This window comes from Podarcis vaucheri (genome assembly GCF_965113315.1).
Source record: "Podarcis vaucheri genome assembly, chromosome: 14".
NCBI lineage: Eukaryota > Metazoa > Chordata > Lepidosauria > Squamata > Lacertidae > Podarcis > Podarcis vaucheri.
Window position 1 is genome coordinate 46,871,043 of NC_138752.1, and position 18,189 is coordinate 46,889,231.

The window sequence follows — 18,189 nt, forward strand, 5'->3', positions numbered from 1 at the left end:
GTCCATGGAGGCGCAGGTCAATTCTGTGACCAGGTGTCTACCAGCTGCATCTGGTATGCAGGATGAGACCCTACCTGCCCGCAGACTGTCTCGCCAGAGTGGTGCATGCTCTGGTTATCTCCCACTTGGACTACTGCAATGCGCTCTACGTGGGGCTACCTTTGAAGGTGACCTGGAAACTACAACTAATCCAGAATGCGGCAGCTAAACTGGTGACTGGGAGTGGCTGCCAAGACCACATAACACCAGTCCTATCTATCTATCTATCTATCTTTTTTCTGGGGTATGCATACCCCTAAACGTTTTGTGAATCTAAGTTTGGCCTCATTGAGGGGCAGTATTTCAATAGGAGTAAGAAAATGAGTGTACCCCTAAACATTTTTTTAGGAAAAAAGCACTGTGTGTATATGTATATCCATATCCATATCCATATCCATATCCATATACATTGTTGTTGTTGTTGTTGTTCTTTAGTCATTTAGTCATGTCCGACTCTTTGTGACCCCATGGACCAGAGCACGCCAGGCACTCCTGTCTTCCACTGCCTCCCGCAGTTTGGTCAAACTCATGCTGGTAGCTTCGAGAACACTGTCCAACCATGTCGTCCCCGTCTCCTTGTGCCTTCAATCTTTCCCTAAATCTACACACACACACACACACACACACACACACGAAGCAACCATCAATATTCCACAACCCCACCCCACTCAGAAGCACAAAGCATCTATTTAATTATATTTAACTTCTAAGTCATTTCAGTTTTTCAATGAAGGTACTGTTCCACAAACGGCGTTTGTGTCCTCGGAGGCCCATGACCGTGTTCTATCAGTGCTGTGCATGCAATAAGACCCTGCCAGGTTGAGGGGAGAGCAGTGGTTTCCTTGTGTCTCGGACACGGGTTCCCTGGTCCACTGGCCCAAAGAGGAGGGTCTGTGCAGATGGTTTGGTGCAGGAGCACCAAAGAAGGATGTCAAAAACAGCAGAGCGGTCCGTTAGAAGAAGATGAGAACTTAAAAGGGGGCTTGCAGAACCTTGCTGCTGTTAGAGACTAGGGATGGATGCCAAAACAGCAAGGCTTTATTGTGACTTCTCTGCGCCTTAGCAAGCGTCTCAACGCATTACTCATACAGAAACTGGCACATGTCTCTTTGGCCAGAACCTCCCATTGGTCCACCTGGCTGATGCAGGTGGCAGGCATCCAAGTCTTACAGATAGCTCCCTTCCCTAGGCCAATAGGCCAGGCATCCCAAGCTCACAGATGCTTAGCACAGCATCAAAGCAAGACAATTAGCTGATAACAAAGCAAGAAGGTAAACACAGACAAGCTCATTCTTGCAGCAGAGAAGAGTTAGTCCAAGGGTTAGTTTGACTACCAAAGAAGTCAATTAGCAGCAATAAAATTATGATGGAAAGTGCAAGATAAGAACCCTGAACTGCCAGTAGCACTATCATATCACTGAGATGCAGGCAAAGGCAAAGCCGCCCTGGGTGGGAAGAAAGGGGGAGCAGAGCAGAAGGGAAGAAGCCTTGATTTTTTTAAAAATACAGTGGTACCTCGGGTTAAGTACTTAATTTGTTCCGGAGGTCCATTCTTAACCAGAAACTGTTCTTAACCTGAAGCACCACTTTAGCTAATGGGGCCTCCTGCTGCCACTGCACTGCCGGAGCATGATTTCTGTTCTCATCCTGAAGCAAAGTTCTTAACCCGAGGTAATATTTCTGGGTTAGCGGAGTTTGTAACCTGAAGAGTATGTAACCTGAAGCATATGTAACCCGAGGTACCACTGTAAACAACAACAACAAGATTGCCCCTTTCTGTGGCTAATTTATACCTTGGTGTGTGGTTTTTCTTTTTGTAAATCTACTGAAGAACAAAATAAAACCAGGATTAAAGGGAGCACGTTAAACCACAGATCTCAGCTTACATGGAAAAAGCAGAAGGGGTGTGTGCAAACCCCCCCCCCCACCGTTTCGATGTCTCCTCTGATTTGAATGTATCTGTATTCAGTCGCATTCTGAATGCTGGAGAGATCTAACTGGGACATTTTGCAGTTCAACTAGTGCATGGGTAGGCAAACTAAGGCCCAGGGGCCGAATCCGTCACAGTCGTCTTCTCAATCCAGCTCGCGGACGGTCCTGGAATCAGTGTGTTTTTACATGAGTAGAATGTGTCCTTTAATTTAAAATGCATCTCTGGGTTATTTGTGGGGCATGCCTGGTATTTTTACATGATTAGAAAGTGTGCCCGGCCGCCGCTGCCACTGCCCAGAGCCCTTGTGATTGCCTGGGACTTGGGCTCGGACTCGGAACCAGAGGAGTCTTAGTCCGCACCGGATCCTTTGCCTCAGGCATCATCTGAACCAAGTCTGGGGCCTGATCCTGAAGAACCCCGCGTCTGCACAGGTTTCCCAGCAACAAGCACCAGCTGGGCCGAGTCAGGGGCCTGAACCTGCCCTAGCTCCAGATGCGGGGATTACCTCGTTGCCTTCAGCTGGGCCATCACTTACAGCTGCTCCACTACCAGTTGGGTCAGGGGAAACTGAGGCGGCCTCTGGGTCTAGTAACCCACCGACATCTCCCGAGCTGCGGAGACTCAGGTCTGAGAGAAGGAGAGACCTGAGTACTCGCAGGAGGAGTGCTCGCCTTTGGGCCAAACAGGGAGGTGAGTCGCCGGGGGATCAAGACCGGCCGCTACCCCGACAAAGATAAAAGGCTGTCAGACCTCGCCCCAGGTTGCGGGAGCAACATTGCTGTATGCCAGAGATCCTGCCCCTGTCCTTGCCTGGTTTCCTGCCTCGTATCCTGCCTTGGCCCTGTCGGACTGACTTCTAGCGGAACCTTTGGGTTCTGCACCGGTCCTGGACCGCGTTTCATGGGTTGCCCCTGGGCCCAGCAAAGCCCTGGCTGGGGGAAGAGGATGAGGAAGGAGATGGGGGAAAGCATCTGCAGTGGCGCACGCGCAGTGGAGCTGGACGGGCTGCTACTGCAGTGCTCCTGCAGGAAGAAGCGGGCAACAGGGCGGCTCCTGCGAAGAAGGACAAGGGGCGGCAGCGGGGGGCGTCACCACCCCTCACAGCTGTGGCAGTGCCTTAGGCCAAGCCCAACAGATGGACATAACCTCTCCCCTGGCACCAGGGATGTCAGCTCCGCCGGCCACGCGCATGCTCCTTTCCCGCCCAGGGAACCCGCCACCCACCACAGTGCGGGCTTCCCTCCCTCCAGGACACCCTAAATTTGGGGGCTCTAGGAGGATCTTTGGACCCCGGCGCCACATGTGCTAAAGACGACCCTGAGTGGAAACCTGCCTTCAAATGCAAAATGAATGCAATGTCCTTCCCATCCCAAAGGCTGGACCTCTCCACTGTAAACTGGGCACCACACACTGAGAAATTGGGCTTAGAATCCCCCTTGCATGCTCTTCTTTATGCGCCCCCCCCTTTTAAAAAGAAAAGTGAATACCTGGGGTTTTGGTGGTGGACCCCTGGGATGTGCTCACCTCAATTCCCCTCCGCCCCACTGTTTGCTTTCAGCCCATATTGTTGCCCCACTCCCCAAACCCCACAACAGGCAACAAACCCAACTTTTCCTTATCAGCAGGGCGCCAGTAGCTCTGAATGCCATTTTGCTGAATCATAAGAGCACCTGAAGCTTTGTTATTGCGGTATATGACTCATTGGCTCACCGCCGGGGGGGGGGGAGGGAAACACAACAAAGGATTGGCCTCGGTTAGTGCAACATCAATAGGCATGATGGTACTCAAATTATTGGTGGGTGCCTTAAGGAAACCCACAAGCACTCTCTGACTCCCCATAAAAAGGTAAAGGGACCCCCTGACCATTAGGTCCAGTCACGGACGACTCTGGGGTTGCAGCGCTCATCTCGCTTTATTGGCCGAGGGAGCCGGCGTTCAGCTTCCGGGTCATGTGGCCAGCATGACTAAGCCGCTTCAGGTGAACCAGAGCAGCGCACGGAAACGCCGTTTACCTTCCTATTTATCTACTTGCACTTTGACGTGCTTTCGAACTGCTAGGTTGGCAGGAGCAGGGACCGAGCAACGGGAGCTCACTCCGTCGCGGGGATTCGAACCGCCAACCTTCTGATCAGCAAGTCCTAGGCTCAGTGGTTTAACCCACAGCACCACCCGCATCCCTCTGACTCCCCATACATTTAGCCAAATCATATCCCTACTCACAACCTTTGGGAAACAGGAACTGAGGGTTCCCATAGGTAAAGGGGATAAGCATGGAGCCAGAAATTTAAGAGGAGGGAGCTGAGCTCTAGGTCATGTTAGCACACTCTTGATCCTCACCCTACTCAGAGAAGAACATATCAAAGACACCTGAAAAGTAGCAGGGAGCCTTCCAGATAGATCATTCTGCTCCCTCCACCCGTGCAAGATTTACACAGTGTTTGCACAATGCCGTTGGCATGAAAACGCCCTCCTCTATTTCCCTTCCCTCTGATATACTGGATTTAACCCTTTCCCCCAGGGTGAACCTGATAAACAGGCCCAGGATCAGCAAGTCTGCCAGATCGAGCAGCAGCTGAGGGTCCAGGGAGAGGGGGGAATGGGAGCCCCTTCACCAGCCCCACTCATTGGTGGCGCCCTTCATCCTCCCGCTGGGTCTCTGGATGCAAGCAGAGCACTTCTACCCATCCATAGTTGAAGTATGTCTGGGGCCCCAGTGGCGGGCACAGAGCAATGCTGCCCCTAGTGGTGGCAGCAGAGGAAACAAGTGGCGCTCACGGCTGCTGCGATCAGACCAAGTCCTGACCTGGCCCGAGGGCACATCTGTGTGAGTCCCACTGTTGGCATCATGCCAAGCTCCCCGAGCTCCCAAAGGCTGGCGCAGGCCTTGCCAATGAGCTTACCAAAAGAACCCCACCCGGTTGCCAACGCCTCATTTGCAGTATCTGAGCAACAGTACCGTAGCACTGAGCCCCTACCTGGAGGCCCAGAACAAAGGCAAATCTAGCAAAACACATAAGGGAACCATGCCTCTGAGGGCAAAAAAAACCCCGGTGCAAAATAAAGAGAGCAATTTCCCAGGTGAGGACAAGAAAGCAAAGTAAGAGCTGTTTGGATTTGCTGTGGCTCAAATAGACTTTCCCAGAGGAGGCAACGAAAAACAAACCAACCCCCAAACCGTGGAAAGCACTGCCCAGCACCCAAAGATTTTCCAGTAGGCAAAGCAGGGAACAGGAGGAGAAAAGGAGGCGATGCTCTCGAGAAAGAAGGCCATGTGGAGAGGAGCAAAAAGAGGAGGAAAACTGACCTTGGAGAAGCTGACTGTCAAATGGTCCCATTCCGAAAATCTGCAAGGTGCAGGTTTTACAACTGAGATGCTCAAGAAACAGCTCAGTCGTGTAACAGAAGAGGAACTAATTAAAGTGATCTCTCTGATCCCTCTTCCTCCCTCTCTCTCTCTGCACAACCCAGAATTGGGGAGTTTGGGACTGGCCATCACAATACTGGGGAAATCCCGGAAAGGGGACAAAATAGGAAATCCCCTTTTATTCTGGCACCACCGGTCAAGAGCAGGAAGCATTTTCCTCCCTGCTGCACACATTAACTGTGCCACCTGTTGCACAACTCTGAAGGCAGCCCCATTTAGTTTTCTAATCTGCCTCGCTGCAAAAGAAATAAACAAACCCACAGTCCTTCCCGCAAGGAGACCTTGCAAAGCCAGAAACTTACCAGACGCTGGGAGAGCCCTCCGCTCCGCTCTTCCCCCTTGAATGTCAAGACAGCACACGAAACCTCAGCCTCAGTCCCACCCCAGGAATAAAAAGAGACCACCACATGAGACCTTCTGTTTACCGTCCATGCAACATGCAGCTCATGAGAGCAGAAGTGAAAGTAGGCAGGAGTGTGCTTTATTTTCACTTTCGGTCCTATTTTGTTGCTTGTGATCCAAATTTATCTTGCATACTTTGTTCAGGAAGCCTGCGGTACACTCCCACATTAACTCCAACAGAATGACTAATTGCTGCATACCACCCCTACCTCCAAGTGATGTAATAATAATAATAATAATAATAATAATAATAATAATAATAATAAATCTTATTCTTTATGTACCACCCATCTGACTGGTTTTCCCCAGTCACTCTGGGCGGCTTCCAGCAAACTAAAACACAACAAGACATCAAACATTCAAAACTTCCGTAAACAGGGCTGCCTTCAGATGCCTTCTAAAAGTCAGAAAGTTCTTTTATCTCCTTGAAATCTGATGGGAGGGCATTCCACAGGGCGGGCGCCACTACCGAGAAGGCCCTCTGCCTGGTTCCCTGTAACCTCACTTCTCGCAGTGAGGGAACTGCCAGAAGGCCCTCGGAGCTTGACCTCAGTGTCTGGGCTGAACAATGGGGGTGGAGACGCTCTTTCAGATATACAGGACTGAGGCCGTTTAGAGCTTTAAAGGTCAGCACCAACACTTTGAATTGTGCTCGGAAACGTCCTGGGAGCCAATGTAGGTCTTTCAGGATTGGTGTGATATTGTCCCGGTGGCCACTCTCAGTCACTAGTCTGGCTGCTGCATTCTGGATTAGTTGCAGTTTCCGAGTCAGAGTGCGTTGCAGTAGTCCAAGCGGGAGATAACCAGAGCATGCACCACTCTGGCGAGACAGTGCGCAGGCAGGTAGGGTCTCAGCCTGCATACCAGATGGAGCTGGTAGGCAGCCACCTTGGAAGCAGAATTAACCTGCGACTCCATGGACAGCTGTGAGTCCAAAATGACTCCAAGGTTGTGCACTTGTTCCTTTAGGGGCGCAGTTACCTCATTCAGGAGCAGGAATGTCCCACACCTGCCTGCCAGGGTTCGTGTTTCCATTTGGGAATGAGGCACAGCGGAGCCTGTGATGTCTTTAGGATATTTGGCTTATTTACACATCTATTTGCAACCTGAGCCTACGATGGAGGGTTTCCATAGCATTCTGAACACCGCAATACGGTTTTGTTTCTCCCAAAGCCACAGGCTTTGATTCAAAGCAGAAAGCAAACATTGCCTCTGAGTCTCTGCTCGACTCTCTCTCCAGCTTGCTGCTTCACTTCTAAGTCACATTAACCCCCCTGAAACTCCCTATTCTAAACTCTGGCTTTATTTCTCGAGGAGGGGGGCCCTACCCATTTGCAGTCTTGCACCATGCCCCTTAGTCCTCCTTAATGGCCCATAATTTCTATGGGACCCTTTATGTAAGTGGCCTCCATGACTCACTCTGTTGGCCCATATGGGACCAGCACGAGTGGCCAGGCCTGGTGAACTTTTAATTCCCTACCCCTACGGTTATGATTCGCGGGTTCCCACTTAATTTTATTTTGATTTTAAATGTGAATGAAATTGTATTTTAAACTAATTGTTTGATTTTGTGTTGCGTATAAATAAAAATTATTATTATTATTATTATTATTATTATTATTATTATTATTACCCTGCCAATCACCCTCAGGCTATCCTGGCTAGTCCAAGAATGAGAAGCTTTAATTAATTTCTAACACTACCTGGTTCTAGAGATGAGGTGGGTCTGGTATCCAGCTTAACACCCAACTCAGAACGTTATTTTTGTGGTTTGTTGCAAGTGGCACCCGCCCTGTGGAACACCCTCCTTTCAAATGTGAAGGAAATAAGCAGCTATCTTATCTTTAAAAGACATCTGAAGGCAGCCCTGTTTAGGGAAGTTTTTAATATTTAATTATGTATTGTTTTTAACACTCGATTGGAAGCCGCCCAGAGTGGCTGGGGAAACTCGGCCAGATGGGCGGGGTATAAATACTAAATTATTATTATTATTATTATTATTATTATTATTATTATTATTATTGGTATTCAGAAGCATTGCTGCCTGCAGCTGTGGAGCTGAAGCATAGCCACCATGACTAGTAGCCACCAATAGCACTCTCCTCCATGAATCTTATTCTCCAGGCTCTGGCCATTGAGGTCCTAATGTCCCCACTGTGGAAGGATGTGTGGGTCCAGAATTGGCCTCCATGGTCCTTACGGACTCATTGTTAAAACCGTGTTTATGGAAGACAATCTTACTCGGCTATGAGGGATCGCCAAAGAAGAAGAAGGTGGTCTAGGACATGGGTGGTCAAACTAAGGCCTGGGGGCCAGATCCGGCCCAATCACCTTCTCAATCCAGCCTGCAGACGGTCTGGGAATCAGCGTGTTTTTACATGAGTAGAATGTGTCCTTTTATTTAAAATGCATCTCTGGGTTATTTGTGGGGCATAGGAATTTGTTAATTCCCCCCAATATAGTCCACCCCCCCCACAAGGTCCGAGGGACAGTGGACTGGCCCCCTGCTGAAAAGGTTTGCTGACCCCTGGTCTAGGAGGTTCCTCTGGGAGTTATAGCTCAACTGCCTCAGGCACAACATCTTCCCATCTTCTGCAGCCACCTCTGAGCCCTGACCCAGACGTGGTTTCATATCTGATGCCCCTGAATCACCCAACTCTGTGCCCAGATCACTGCTGGCTAAAGGGGTCATGCCTGCAAGGGATGGGGAAGTGATCTGATTCAGTTTGGATCTGAAGGCAAACTGCCCCTAATCTTCGCTTTCTAAAACAATACAGGAACCAAAACACAGCCCAACCCCCGGCATCCGGACTTCTCCAAATGCCGCAGTGCCAAACAAGCTCAAAGGAAATGCACATGATGCTCAGGTAAAATGCGTACAAAACACATCTAGTTGTGAAAAGCGAGAGAAGGTTGCTTTGCAAAAATGTGGACGGTGCAGGCGCAATCTGAACACAGACTTGCGTGGATCAGGAGGGATCCATTGATGAATTTTCAAGAGAACTTTAAAAATCAGTAAATCGTAACCTGATGCAGAAATGGAGAGAACTGAATTTAGGATTGGGAAAAGGAGAAACTGAGGGAAATTGATAGATTCACCCGCCCCTATTGCCTTCTCCATTTGCTCTCCATGTGCTAAACATTGATGTGCAACCTCAAAGTCCCTGCTCTCTCTTATTGTCATAGAACCCCTATTATGACTCATTGCAATGCAAGACTCACAATGAAATAATGCTGGGCAGATGACCATCTGACCTTTGTTTAAAAACCTTCAATGGAGGACAGTCTACCACCTTCCTAAGGAATCCACATTCCACTGTCAAATGGCTTTTATCACCAGGAACTTCTTCCTAATGTTTTCCCCTGCAATCCCCTTTTTGTCATTTGAATCCATTGGTGCAGACATGCCAACAGTCCTACTGTTCAGGATTGGAAAGCTTTGAAGCGCATAGCCCACTATTTGAAGGGGACTTTGCAGTACAGACTGAGGTTCACAAGTCAGAAGACTGGATGTCTTGAAATCTTTGCAGATGCTAGTTTTGGAAGTGACACCACAGATGGTACAAGCACTTCTTGAGTATGCTACATGTACAACCACTGTCTGTTTGACTGGCTGTGCAAAAAGCAGACGACAGTAAGCCTAAGTTCCTGTGAAGCAGAACTCAATGCTCTGTCATTTTCACTCATGGATTGTGAATGGTTGATGCAACTGTTTCAGGACATCAGAGTTTCTGTGAAATGTCCTATACAGGTGTATCAAGACAATAGATCCTGTTTGGCTTTGCTGAACTCAGAGTTGCAAGCAAAGAACCAAATACTTGCAGATTAAGTTACATCGTGCAAGAGAGTGTATTCAGAAAGGACTCATTCAAGTGTCCTACATGCCAGGAAATGAAATTCCTGCAGAATCCTACCCTCTGGAGCAGCCGAAAACAAGCTTGCTCCATCATCCATGTGACAGCCTGCTAAGTATTTGGTCATTTTCCTTTACTAGACTGGGTAGCCCTTAAAATGAAAGGCTCCTTTGCCCAGAAATGCCTTTGGAATAGAGGACTGTCCATTGATAAATAAGACACACAGTGCATCCCATCACTCGCAGAACTGAGAACGGATTGACGGCAGAATTTCTGCACTGAAAATGTTGAGCAAGTGTATGATAAAGGAAGAAAAAGCAAACTTACTACTCATGCTTCTAGCTGATGCTGCACCATGTTGGCTCAATTGCACGGCCGATTTTTCCACCAAGGTCAACGAAATCTTCCTTGCTAGATCCTCTCTGTCCCTTTCGTGGAGCAACGTCTGGTAGTATTCCTTGGATATGACTCCTCCTTCCAACATGAGGTCTAAAAGCGCCTGAATCTGGGTGGGAGACGCATCACAGGTGATTCCTCTGACCCCTGGCAAGATCTTCCCAAAGAGATCCATGCCGGGGACGTCAACGGTGTGAAGAGGATTTGAGACAGACTCCGGATTATTGACACTTATTCTGTATGCATGTAAAAGAAAACACGCAAAAAGTTGAAGTGAAAAAGAGTTGTAGCAACAGTTTCTCAGGACTCTTGCAAGTGCATTTCCTCATTTAATTGAAGTTATGAATGTGACTACCAACTAAATCTAACCACAATGTTTTGATTTAATGCAAGCGCAGCAAGAAATATCTTCAAACCATGTGTGGCACCTATGAAGAAGAATTCAGGGTCCAGCTGGTTCCCCATCCCGGTCTCACGGTGACCAAGCAGATGCTCATGAGAAGACCACAGACCATGGAGGAAAGCTGTTGCAAACAAAACTGCCAATATCTATGGTGTGCTGAGACCACATTTAGGCCACATTCAGAGTCATACTAACCCCCCAAAGAATTATGGGAGCCATAGTTTCTTAAGGATGCTGAGAGTCGTAGGGAGGCCCCCTATCCAAGCTACAATTCCACACATCCCCTGGGAAGAGGGATTGATTCCTAAGCCACTCTGGGAAGGGAACAGGGGTCTCTCCAAACAACTTTCAGCACTCCCTTAATGGGCTACACTTCCAGGATTCTTTGGGGGAAGAAGCCATGTGTCATGGTCCAGTTCATGGGCGATCAAAGTCCTGGCTGGGGACGTCGGGACCGAGGGCAAGATGGCGGGGTGGGAGCAGGAACGGGGGTCCAGAAGCCAGGAGTCAAGAAGCCAGTGGTCCAAGGGTCAGGAAGCAAGGAGTCAAGGCTCTGAGGATCAAGAAGCAAGGAGTCATGAAGTCAAGGGTCCAAGGGTCAGGAAGCAAGGAATTACAAAGTCAAGGGTCAACGGATCAAGAAGAAGGAGTCATGAAGTCAAGGGTCCAAGGGTCAGGAAGCAAGGGGTCAAGGAGCCAAATGCAGCAAGGCAGGAAACGTGTTGCTGTGGCAAAGAGCCAAAGGGAAATGCTGACCTTATATCTCTTCCCGGCTCTTGCCACCAGGTGCTGTGAGTTACCAGTCGGCCTCACCTGTGAAGCTGCGCCTTGCGGGTGTTCCACAGGGCAGTCACCACTACTGAGAAGGCCCTCTGCCTGATTCCCTGTAACCTCCCTTCTCACAGTGAGGGAACCACCAGAAGGCCCTCGGTGCTGGACCTCAGTGTCCGGGCTGAATGATGGGGGTGGAGACACACCTTCTGGTCTACAGAACCTACTGGCCTTTAGGGCTTTAAAGGTCAGCAGCAACATTTTGAATTCTGCTCAAAACTTCTGCCTATGCTCTGGTACCCTGTAGGATAGATTACTGCAATGTGTTATAGATTGGGCTGTCTCTGAAGGTGGTTCGGAAGCTTCACTGGTGCAGAATTCGGTAGCCAGCTTCCTCACGGGGCAAGAAGGTTTGAGCATATTGCACCGATCCTGGCCCGACTGGCGGGGTATAAAAATGAAATTATGATTATTAATATCATCATCATCATTGAATGACGTCCCTATTTTTATCGGAGAAATGTTGGAAGGTATGCATACGACAGCTATGTTTTGGTTCTCGTACTGCTTAAGGAAATGCAAATTTAATAGGTTCAGCTTCCAATGCAAAATGAATGGGCTCCCTCCTCCTTCCTTTCTCAGAGGCAACTTTGACACGGTTAATTTCTTAAGCTTTCTGAAACTGGGAGGTTGCCAGAGGTAACTGCCAAAAAGATTTCCTTTAGCCAACTGTATATTGCCTTCTGTTAGACAATGGGCCTGAGTTCTCAGAAGTCACGTGATTTTTCCGCTCTGTTTTCTACAAAACGCTTCCCTCCCAGATCAACAGGTTAACGCTGGCACGGCAACCGCTTGGATAAACATAGAAGACACGTTTCGGCTTCAGAGGTCAGCGATTAAAATATGTCAAGAGCAAGAAGCCCAGTGGGTTGCTCAGTCAGTAATGAACGAGATTTATAATCTAAGAGTTGTATGTTCAAGCAAAAGATCAGGCAAAACATTCCTACATTGCAGAGGGTTCGACAAGATGACTCTCGTGGTTCCTTCCAACTCTGCAATTCTATGATTGTAAGCGAATGGATCTTGCAAATAATCAGAAAGCAAAAAGATCTTTTAAAAACCGAAACAACCTAGTGGGTGGAGGCAGCTCAGCTATTATTCCGCCCCTCCCTTAAAGAACAGTAAAGTTATTTTTGTGAAATGTGGGTTTGTATGCATGTGGCCCTTATCCTACGCTTGCGTAACTAACAACCAGATTCTCTGAACAGGGAGACTCATTGGAAAATTGCTGCACTCTGTCCAGCATAGCAGTGAGTCTGATTCAGGAGCAAGCCTGTCTTTCTGAAATTAAATCATCAAGGGCAATGGCTAGTTTTGGACTGGTTTGACTTCTGCTGTGTTTTATTACCTATTTGTTCAGACCTTCCAAGTGTCCCTATTTTCCCAGGACAATCCCAGATTTACAGAAGCTGTCCTGGTTTCTGATTTGATCCTGGAATATCCTGCTTTTTCCAGTATACCTGAAAGAGCGTCTCCACCCCCATCGTTCACCCCGGACACTAACGTCCAGCTCCGAGGGCCTTCTGGCAGTTCCCTCACTGTGAGAAGTGGAGCTACAGGGAACCAGGCACAGGGCCTTCTCGGTGGTGGTGCCCTCCCATCAGAGGTCAAGGAAATAAACAACTATCTGACTTTTAGAAGACATCTGAAGGCAACCTTGTTTAGGGAAATTTTTAGTGTTTGCTGTTTTATTTTGTTTTTAATATTCTGTTGGGAGCCGCCCATGAGTGGCTTGTTAACCCAGCCAGATATTTTTGGGGGGGATATAAATAATAAATTATTATTATTATTATTATTATTATTATTATTATTATTATTATACATCCCTATTTTAATTAGAGAAATGTTGGAGAATAAATATTTGTTTCTTCTTCCTGGTACGCTCTTTTGGGAGCCTGGTGTCAACAAGCAGCATGAATACATCAGCATGAACATAAGAACACAGGAAGCCGCCTCAGACTGAGCTGGGCTAGTGGTCCATCCAGCTCAGCATTGTCTACACTGACTGGCAGCATCTCTCCAGGGTTTCAGGCAGCGTGTCTCTCCCAGCCCTGCCTGGAGACGCCAGGGATTGAACCTGGAACCTTCTGTGTGCAAGGCAGACGCTCCACCACTGAGCCACAATCTTCCCCCTTAATGTAATGCAATATAAAAAATAGGGGTTCCCGCAGATGACCTGTTTATTCAACATTCATCCTGATTTGGTAGCAGAAAGCTTACATAGTAGGGTTGCCATATTTCAAAAGGTGAAAATCCAGCTTTTCTTTTTTTTGCAAAATCTTTGAAGAAAATCCACCAAATTCTACACTTCTGACATGGGTTGCCATACGTCTGGATTTTCCCAGACTTTACACTGTTTCCTACAGCTGGATTCTGGCTATGTCTAGGAAATTCTGGATGTTGGGGAACCCTATTATATAGACGCAGGCGGCGCTGTGGTCTAAACCACTGAGCCTCTAGGGCTTGACGATCAGATGGTCGGCGGTTTGAATCCCCAGCACGGGGTGAGCTCCTGTTGCTCTGTCCGAGCTTCTGCCAACCTAGCAGTTCGAAAGCACACCAGCGCAAGTAGATAAATAGGTACCACTGCTGCGGGAAGGTAAATGGCGTTTCTGTGTGCTCTGGTTTCCGTCACAGTGTCCCGTTGCTCCAGTAGCAGTTTAGTCATGCTGGCCACATGACCCGGAAAGCTGTCTGTGGACAAACGCCGGCTCCCTCAGCCTGAAAGCGAGATGAGCGCCGCAGCCCCATAGTCACCTTTGACAGGACTTAACTGTCCAGGGGTCCTTTACCTTTTACCTTTTTACCTTATATGGTGGTTGGACTATGCCCTGCAGATTCACCCATCCCTAACCCTAGGAGCAGAATATCTGATTTCAAGCTCTGGCAAATGTTAAGCTCTCTCCCTCCCCCACCTTTTCTCTCTCTCTTTGAACTTAAGAGACTTTTGGTGCACAACACTAACAGAGACTCTCCCAGGTCACGAACGGAGGAAGGGGGGTGCGGTGGATGCGGTCCACCCCGGGTGTCAACACTGATGGGTGTGACAAAATGGCGGGCAGCACTCACCGCGGGGCCTGCAGCGCACCTGAGCCACATATCTTTCCTGGGAAAGACATGGTGGTTTGGGCACACGCAGGCTCCACGCTGCTCAAACTGTCCACCCACTGCCCCCCCCAGCTGTAGGGCAGCTGAGTGGAGGAGGCAGGCAGACTCCAGAGGCCACGCAGTGCGCCCCACCCCTATACGGTATGATCATCTTTATTGTCATTGTCCCATACAGAACAATGACACTGGAAAAATCTACATCAGACATTCAGAAACCAACAAGCCTGCTATCCCAGCTTTCCCAGCCTGGTTAACCCCCTAGAAACTCTGATACGCCATAATTAAATACAATATACTCCCACAAAGACTACCTTACATTGCATTTAAAACCATAATCACATTTGGATAACAACTGTTTCTCAGGCGGCTAGTCCTAGCCTTCGTAACCCTGTACCTTCTTCCAGAAGGCAGAAGCTGAAAGAGATCATTTCCGGGGTGCGCACTATCCTGCGCTATCTCTGCAGCTTTCCTATGGCACTTGGAAACATAGACTTGATCCAAGGTGGGAAGAGTGCACCCAATTATTCTCTCCGCAGTCTTTACAACCCTGGACAGCATTGTTTTTTCCCTGACTGTGCAGCTCCCAAACCATGCACACAGACCATAAGTTAATACACTCTCAACAGTACAATGGTAAAATGCCATCAACAGGTACTTTGAGAGATTATTTTTCCGGAGGATTCTCAGAAAATATAACCTCTGCTGTGCTCTCTTCATCAGGTCATAGAATCATAGAATAGAATCATAGAATCATAGAGTTGGAAGAGACCACAAGGGCCATCGAGTCCAACCCCCTGCCAAGCAGGAAACACCATCAGAGCACTCCTGGCATATGGTTGTCAAGCCTCTGCTTAAAGACCTCCAAAGGAGGAGACTCCACCACACTCCTTGGCAGCAAATTCCACTGTCGAACAGCTCTTACTGTCAGGAAGTTCTTCCTAATGTTTAGGTGGAATCTTCTTTCTTGTAGTTTGGCTCCATTGCTCCGTGTCCGCTTCTCTGGAGCAGCAGAAAACAACCTTTCTCCCTCCTCTATGTGACATCCTTTTATATATTTGAACATGGCTATCATATCACCCCTTAACCTCCTCTTCTCCAGGCTAAACATGCCCAGCTCCCTTAGCCGTTCCTCATAAGGCATCGTTTCCAGGCCTTTGACCATTTTGGTTGCCCTCCTCTGGACACGTTCCAGTTTGTCAGTGTCCTTCTTGAATTGTGGTGCCCAGAACTGGACACAGTACTCCAGGTGAGGTCTGACCAGAGCAGAATACAGTGGCACTATTACTTCCCTTGATCTAGATGCTATACTCCTATTGATGAGGCCCAGAATTGCATTGGCAATTTACTGTTTTCTCCCCAGGTTAGGTCATCTCTCAACTCCATTCCCAGAAATCGAAACACCGAGACCTATTCCGAGATCCCGCCCTCACCCCGCCCTTATGGGCAGATCGCCCTGCCCCTGAGCGCATCGCCCCAGGCGCCTGAGCAGCTTCCTCTGCCGCTGTCCCAGGTTATTTATTTGTTGAGCATTCATCCTGATTTATGGGCAGATGGGGCTCATCAAGCTGGGAAGCGACCCCATGCATGTAGGAGAAGGAGAACTCTGGTCCTAAATCTCCGCTACCTTGTCAGATATCTTCGGAAGAAGAAAAGGCTCAGGAGTAAATCTTTTTTTAAAAAAGCATTTTTATTAGTTTTTAACATATTAATTAACATTCATACAACAGAACTTCTCATCTTATACAATATTTTTTTGACTTCCGTCAACACCCCTGATGATTTTTTGTTCTTATCATTTATTATTCATTTCTTAATTTCATATTACCTTTAATTATCTTTAACTAATAATTCTCCTCGTTGTCTTTTTTGCAACATTTCAAATAATTCACCTTACAAAACTACTTGCAAACCTACTTGCATAATCTGTTCATCACAGTTACTTTTCAAATAGTCCGTAAATTTACTCCAGTCTTCTGAGAATCTCTGGTCCCCCAGGTTTCGAATCCTTCCTGTTAGTTTATCTAATTCTGCATTGTCCATCAGTTTCATCCTCCATTCGGCTCAGGAGTAAATCCTACACAAATCCAGAGTGGAGTCTTTAAGACAGTTGGGTGGCGCCTTGTCTGCCTCCTCCCAGCAACTCCTACAGTTCTACTTTCCTTTGGACCCCATCAGTGAGGGAAACAGGAAGGGGGGAGTCTTGCTATCTGGGCAGTCCAAGATCTCCAGACACACCAGTGGCGCAGCGTGGGGGGTGCAGGGGGGGGCCGGCCGCACCGGGCGCAACATCTGGGGGTTAGGGTTAGGGGGTGCAAATCCACGGGTTAGGGGACGCAAATTACTTGCCTTGCCCCGGGTGCTGACAACCCATGCTACGCCACTGAGACACACTGCCTAGGCCTGTGCCCCAGGGAGATCACTTCAATTCTTTAGGCGCCCTCAGGAAAGCTGACCAAGGAAGGGAAAGCTTTTGCCGGAGAGAGAGAGAGAGACGAGGATGATTTTAATGCACACATGGTACCTCTTCATCGCATGCTCCGCAGAACATCCAGCTCAGTGGCAACCAGCGGACTCACATTTGAAAATCTGAAACTCTATATTCTTGGGGAGGGAAGCTTCTCTTTATGAGGGGCTTGTGTTTATATTTCCTTTGTTGTTGTTGTTGGAAGACACAAGATCTACCCACCCTGGAAGAATGGCAGATGAAGGTGATTGACTACATGGAATTGGCAGAAATGACGGGCAGAATCCGAGACCAGGGAGAAGAGTTGGTGAAAGAAGACTGGAAGAAATTCAAAGACTACTTACAGAAACATTGTAAAATTAATGAATGTTAGAAGGATGTTGAATAGAAACTAAGCGGTTTCCAGCTGTAATGCTTTAAGAGATATGGGGGGGGGGAAGGTTTTACAAATGGGTAAAAGTTTAATGGTAAGGATTTGCTGAACTAACAAATCGAACTGGAATACAAAGAAGGGAGGTATGAGGAGGTCCGAGGAAAAAAAGTGTATGGAAGTTATGTTATTGAAAATTAATGTGTGTTTTTAACTGTTTTTTATTTTGTATGTTTATTCTTCTTTTTTTGTTATATCTTAAAAACTTTCAATAAATATCTTTTTTTTAAAAAAAAATATTTCCTTTTTTGAATTCCTCCCTTTTTAAAGCAACACCATGGTGTTCTCATTGTTCCTAGCCCTCTCTGGGACCTTAGGGTGAAGGACAGGCAATAAATAAATGAATAATCACAATGCTTTTTTGGTTAATGTGCTGAGGAATATCTGTGTGCGGTGTTTCTTGAAAAAGAGGAACATTCTCTGGATTGTTGTCAGGTAAGCTTTACTCAGAAATCAATATTAAAAAGTTCCTTCCAGTAGCACCTTAGAGACCAACTAAGTTTGTTATTGGTATGAGCTTTTGTGTGCATGCACACTTCTTCAGATTAGAAGTATAAGAAAGTATCTAAAGAAGTGTGCATGCACACGAAAGCTCATACCAGTAACAAACTTAGTTGGTTTCTAAGGTGCTACTGGAAGGAAGTTTTTTATTTTGTTTCAACTACGGCAGACCAACACGGCTACCTACCTGGAATCAGAAATCAATGACCCTGTAGGACCCATGTCTATCATTTCCAAGGGGGATACTCTGGCGCTGGCTGCAACTTAATGGACTGGGCTTTTTTTAAAAAGCCCTTTAAAATTAGAGGCACCTGTCAGCAGTATACAGTCCACAAATCTGCCCTTTCGCAAAGCTGCTCTTAATCTGATAACAGTTAACTCCCCTACCTCACCCTCCCCCCCCC

General features: G+C 47.6%; 1 protein-coding gene across 5 annotated transcripts in view; it reads right to left on the reverse strand.

Moving 5' to 3' along the window:
- Positions 1-10,373, reverse strand: part of CIITA (class II major histocompatibility complex transactivator) — a 45,153-nt gene extending 34,780 nt beyond the window's left edge. The window contains exon 1 of one of the 5 annotated variants that reach the window (XM_082199634.1): positions 9,980-10,373. In XM_082199634.1, coding sequence (XP_082055760.1) covers positions 9,980-10,223 — 244 coding nt within the window. In that variant the 5' untranslated portion in view covers positions 10,224-10,373. Of the gene's footprint in view, positions 1-5,276; positions 5,421-5,698; positions 5,949-9,979 lie in introns of those variants that run through there. The other 4 variants (XM_082199633.1, XM_082199637.1, XM_082199636.1 and 1 more) reach the window with 4 other exon arrangements.
- Positions 10,374-18,189: the final 7,816 nt, after the last annotated feature.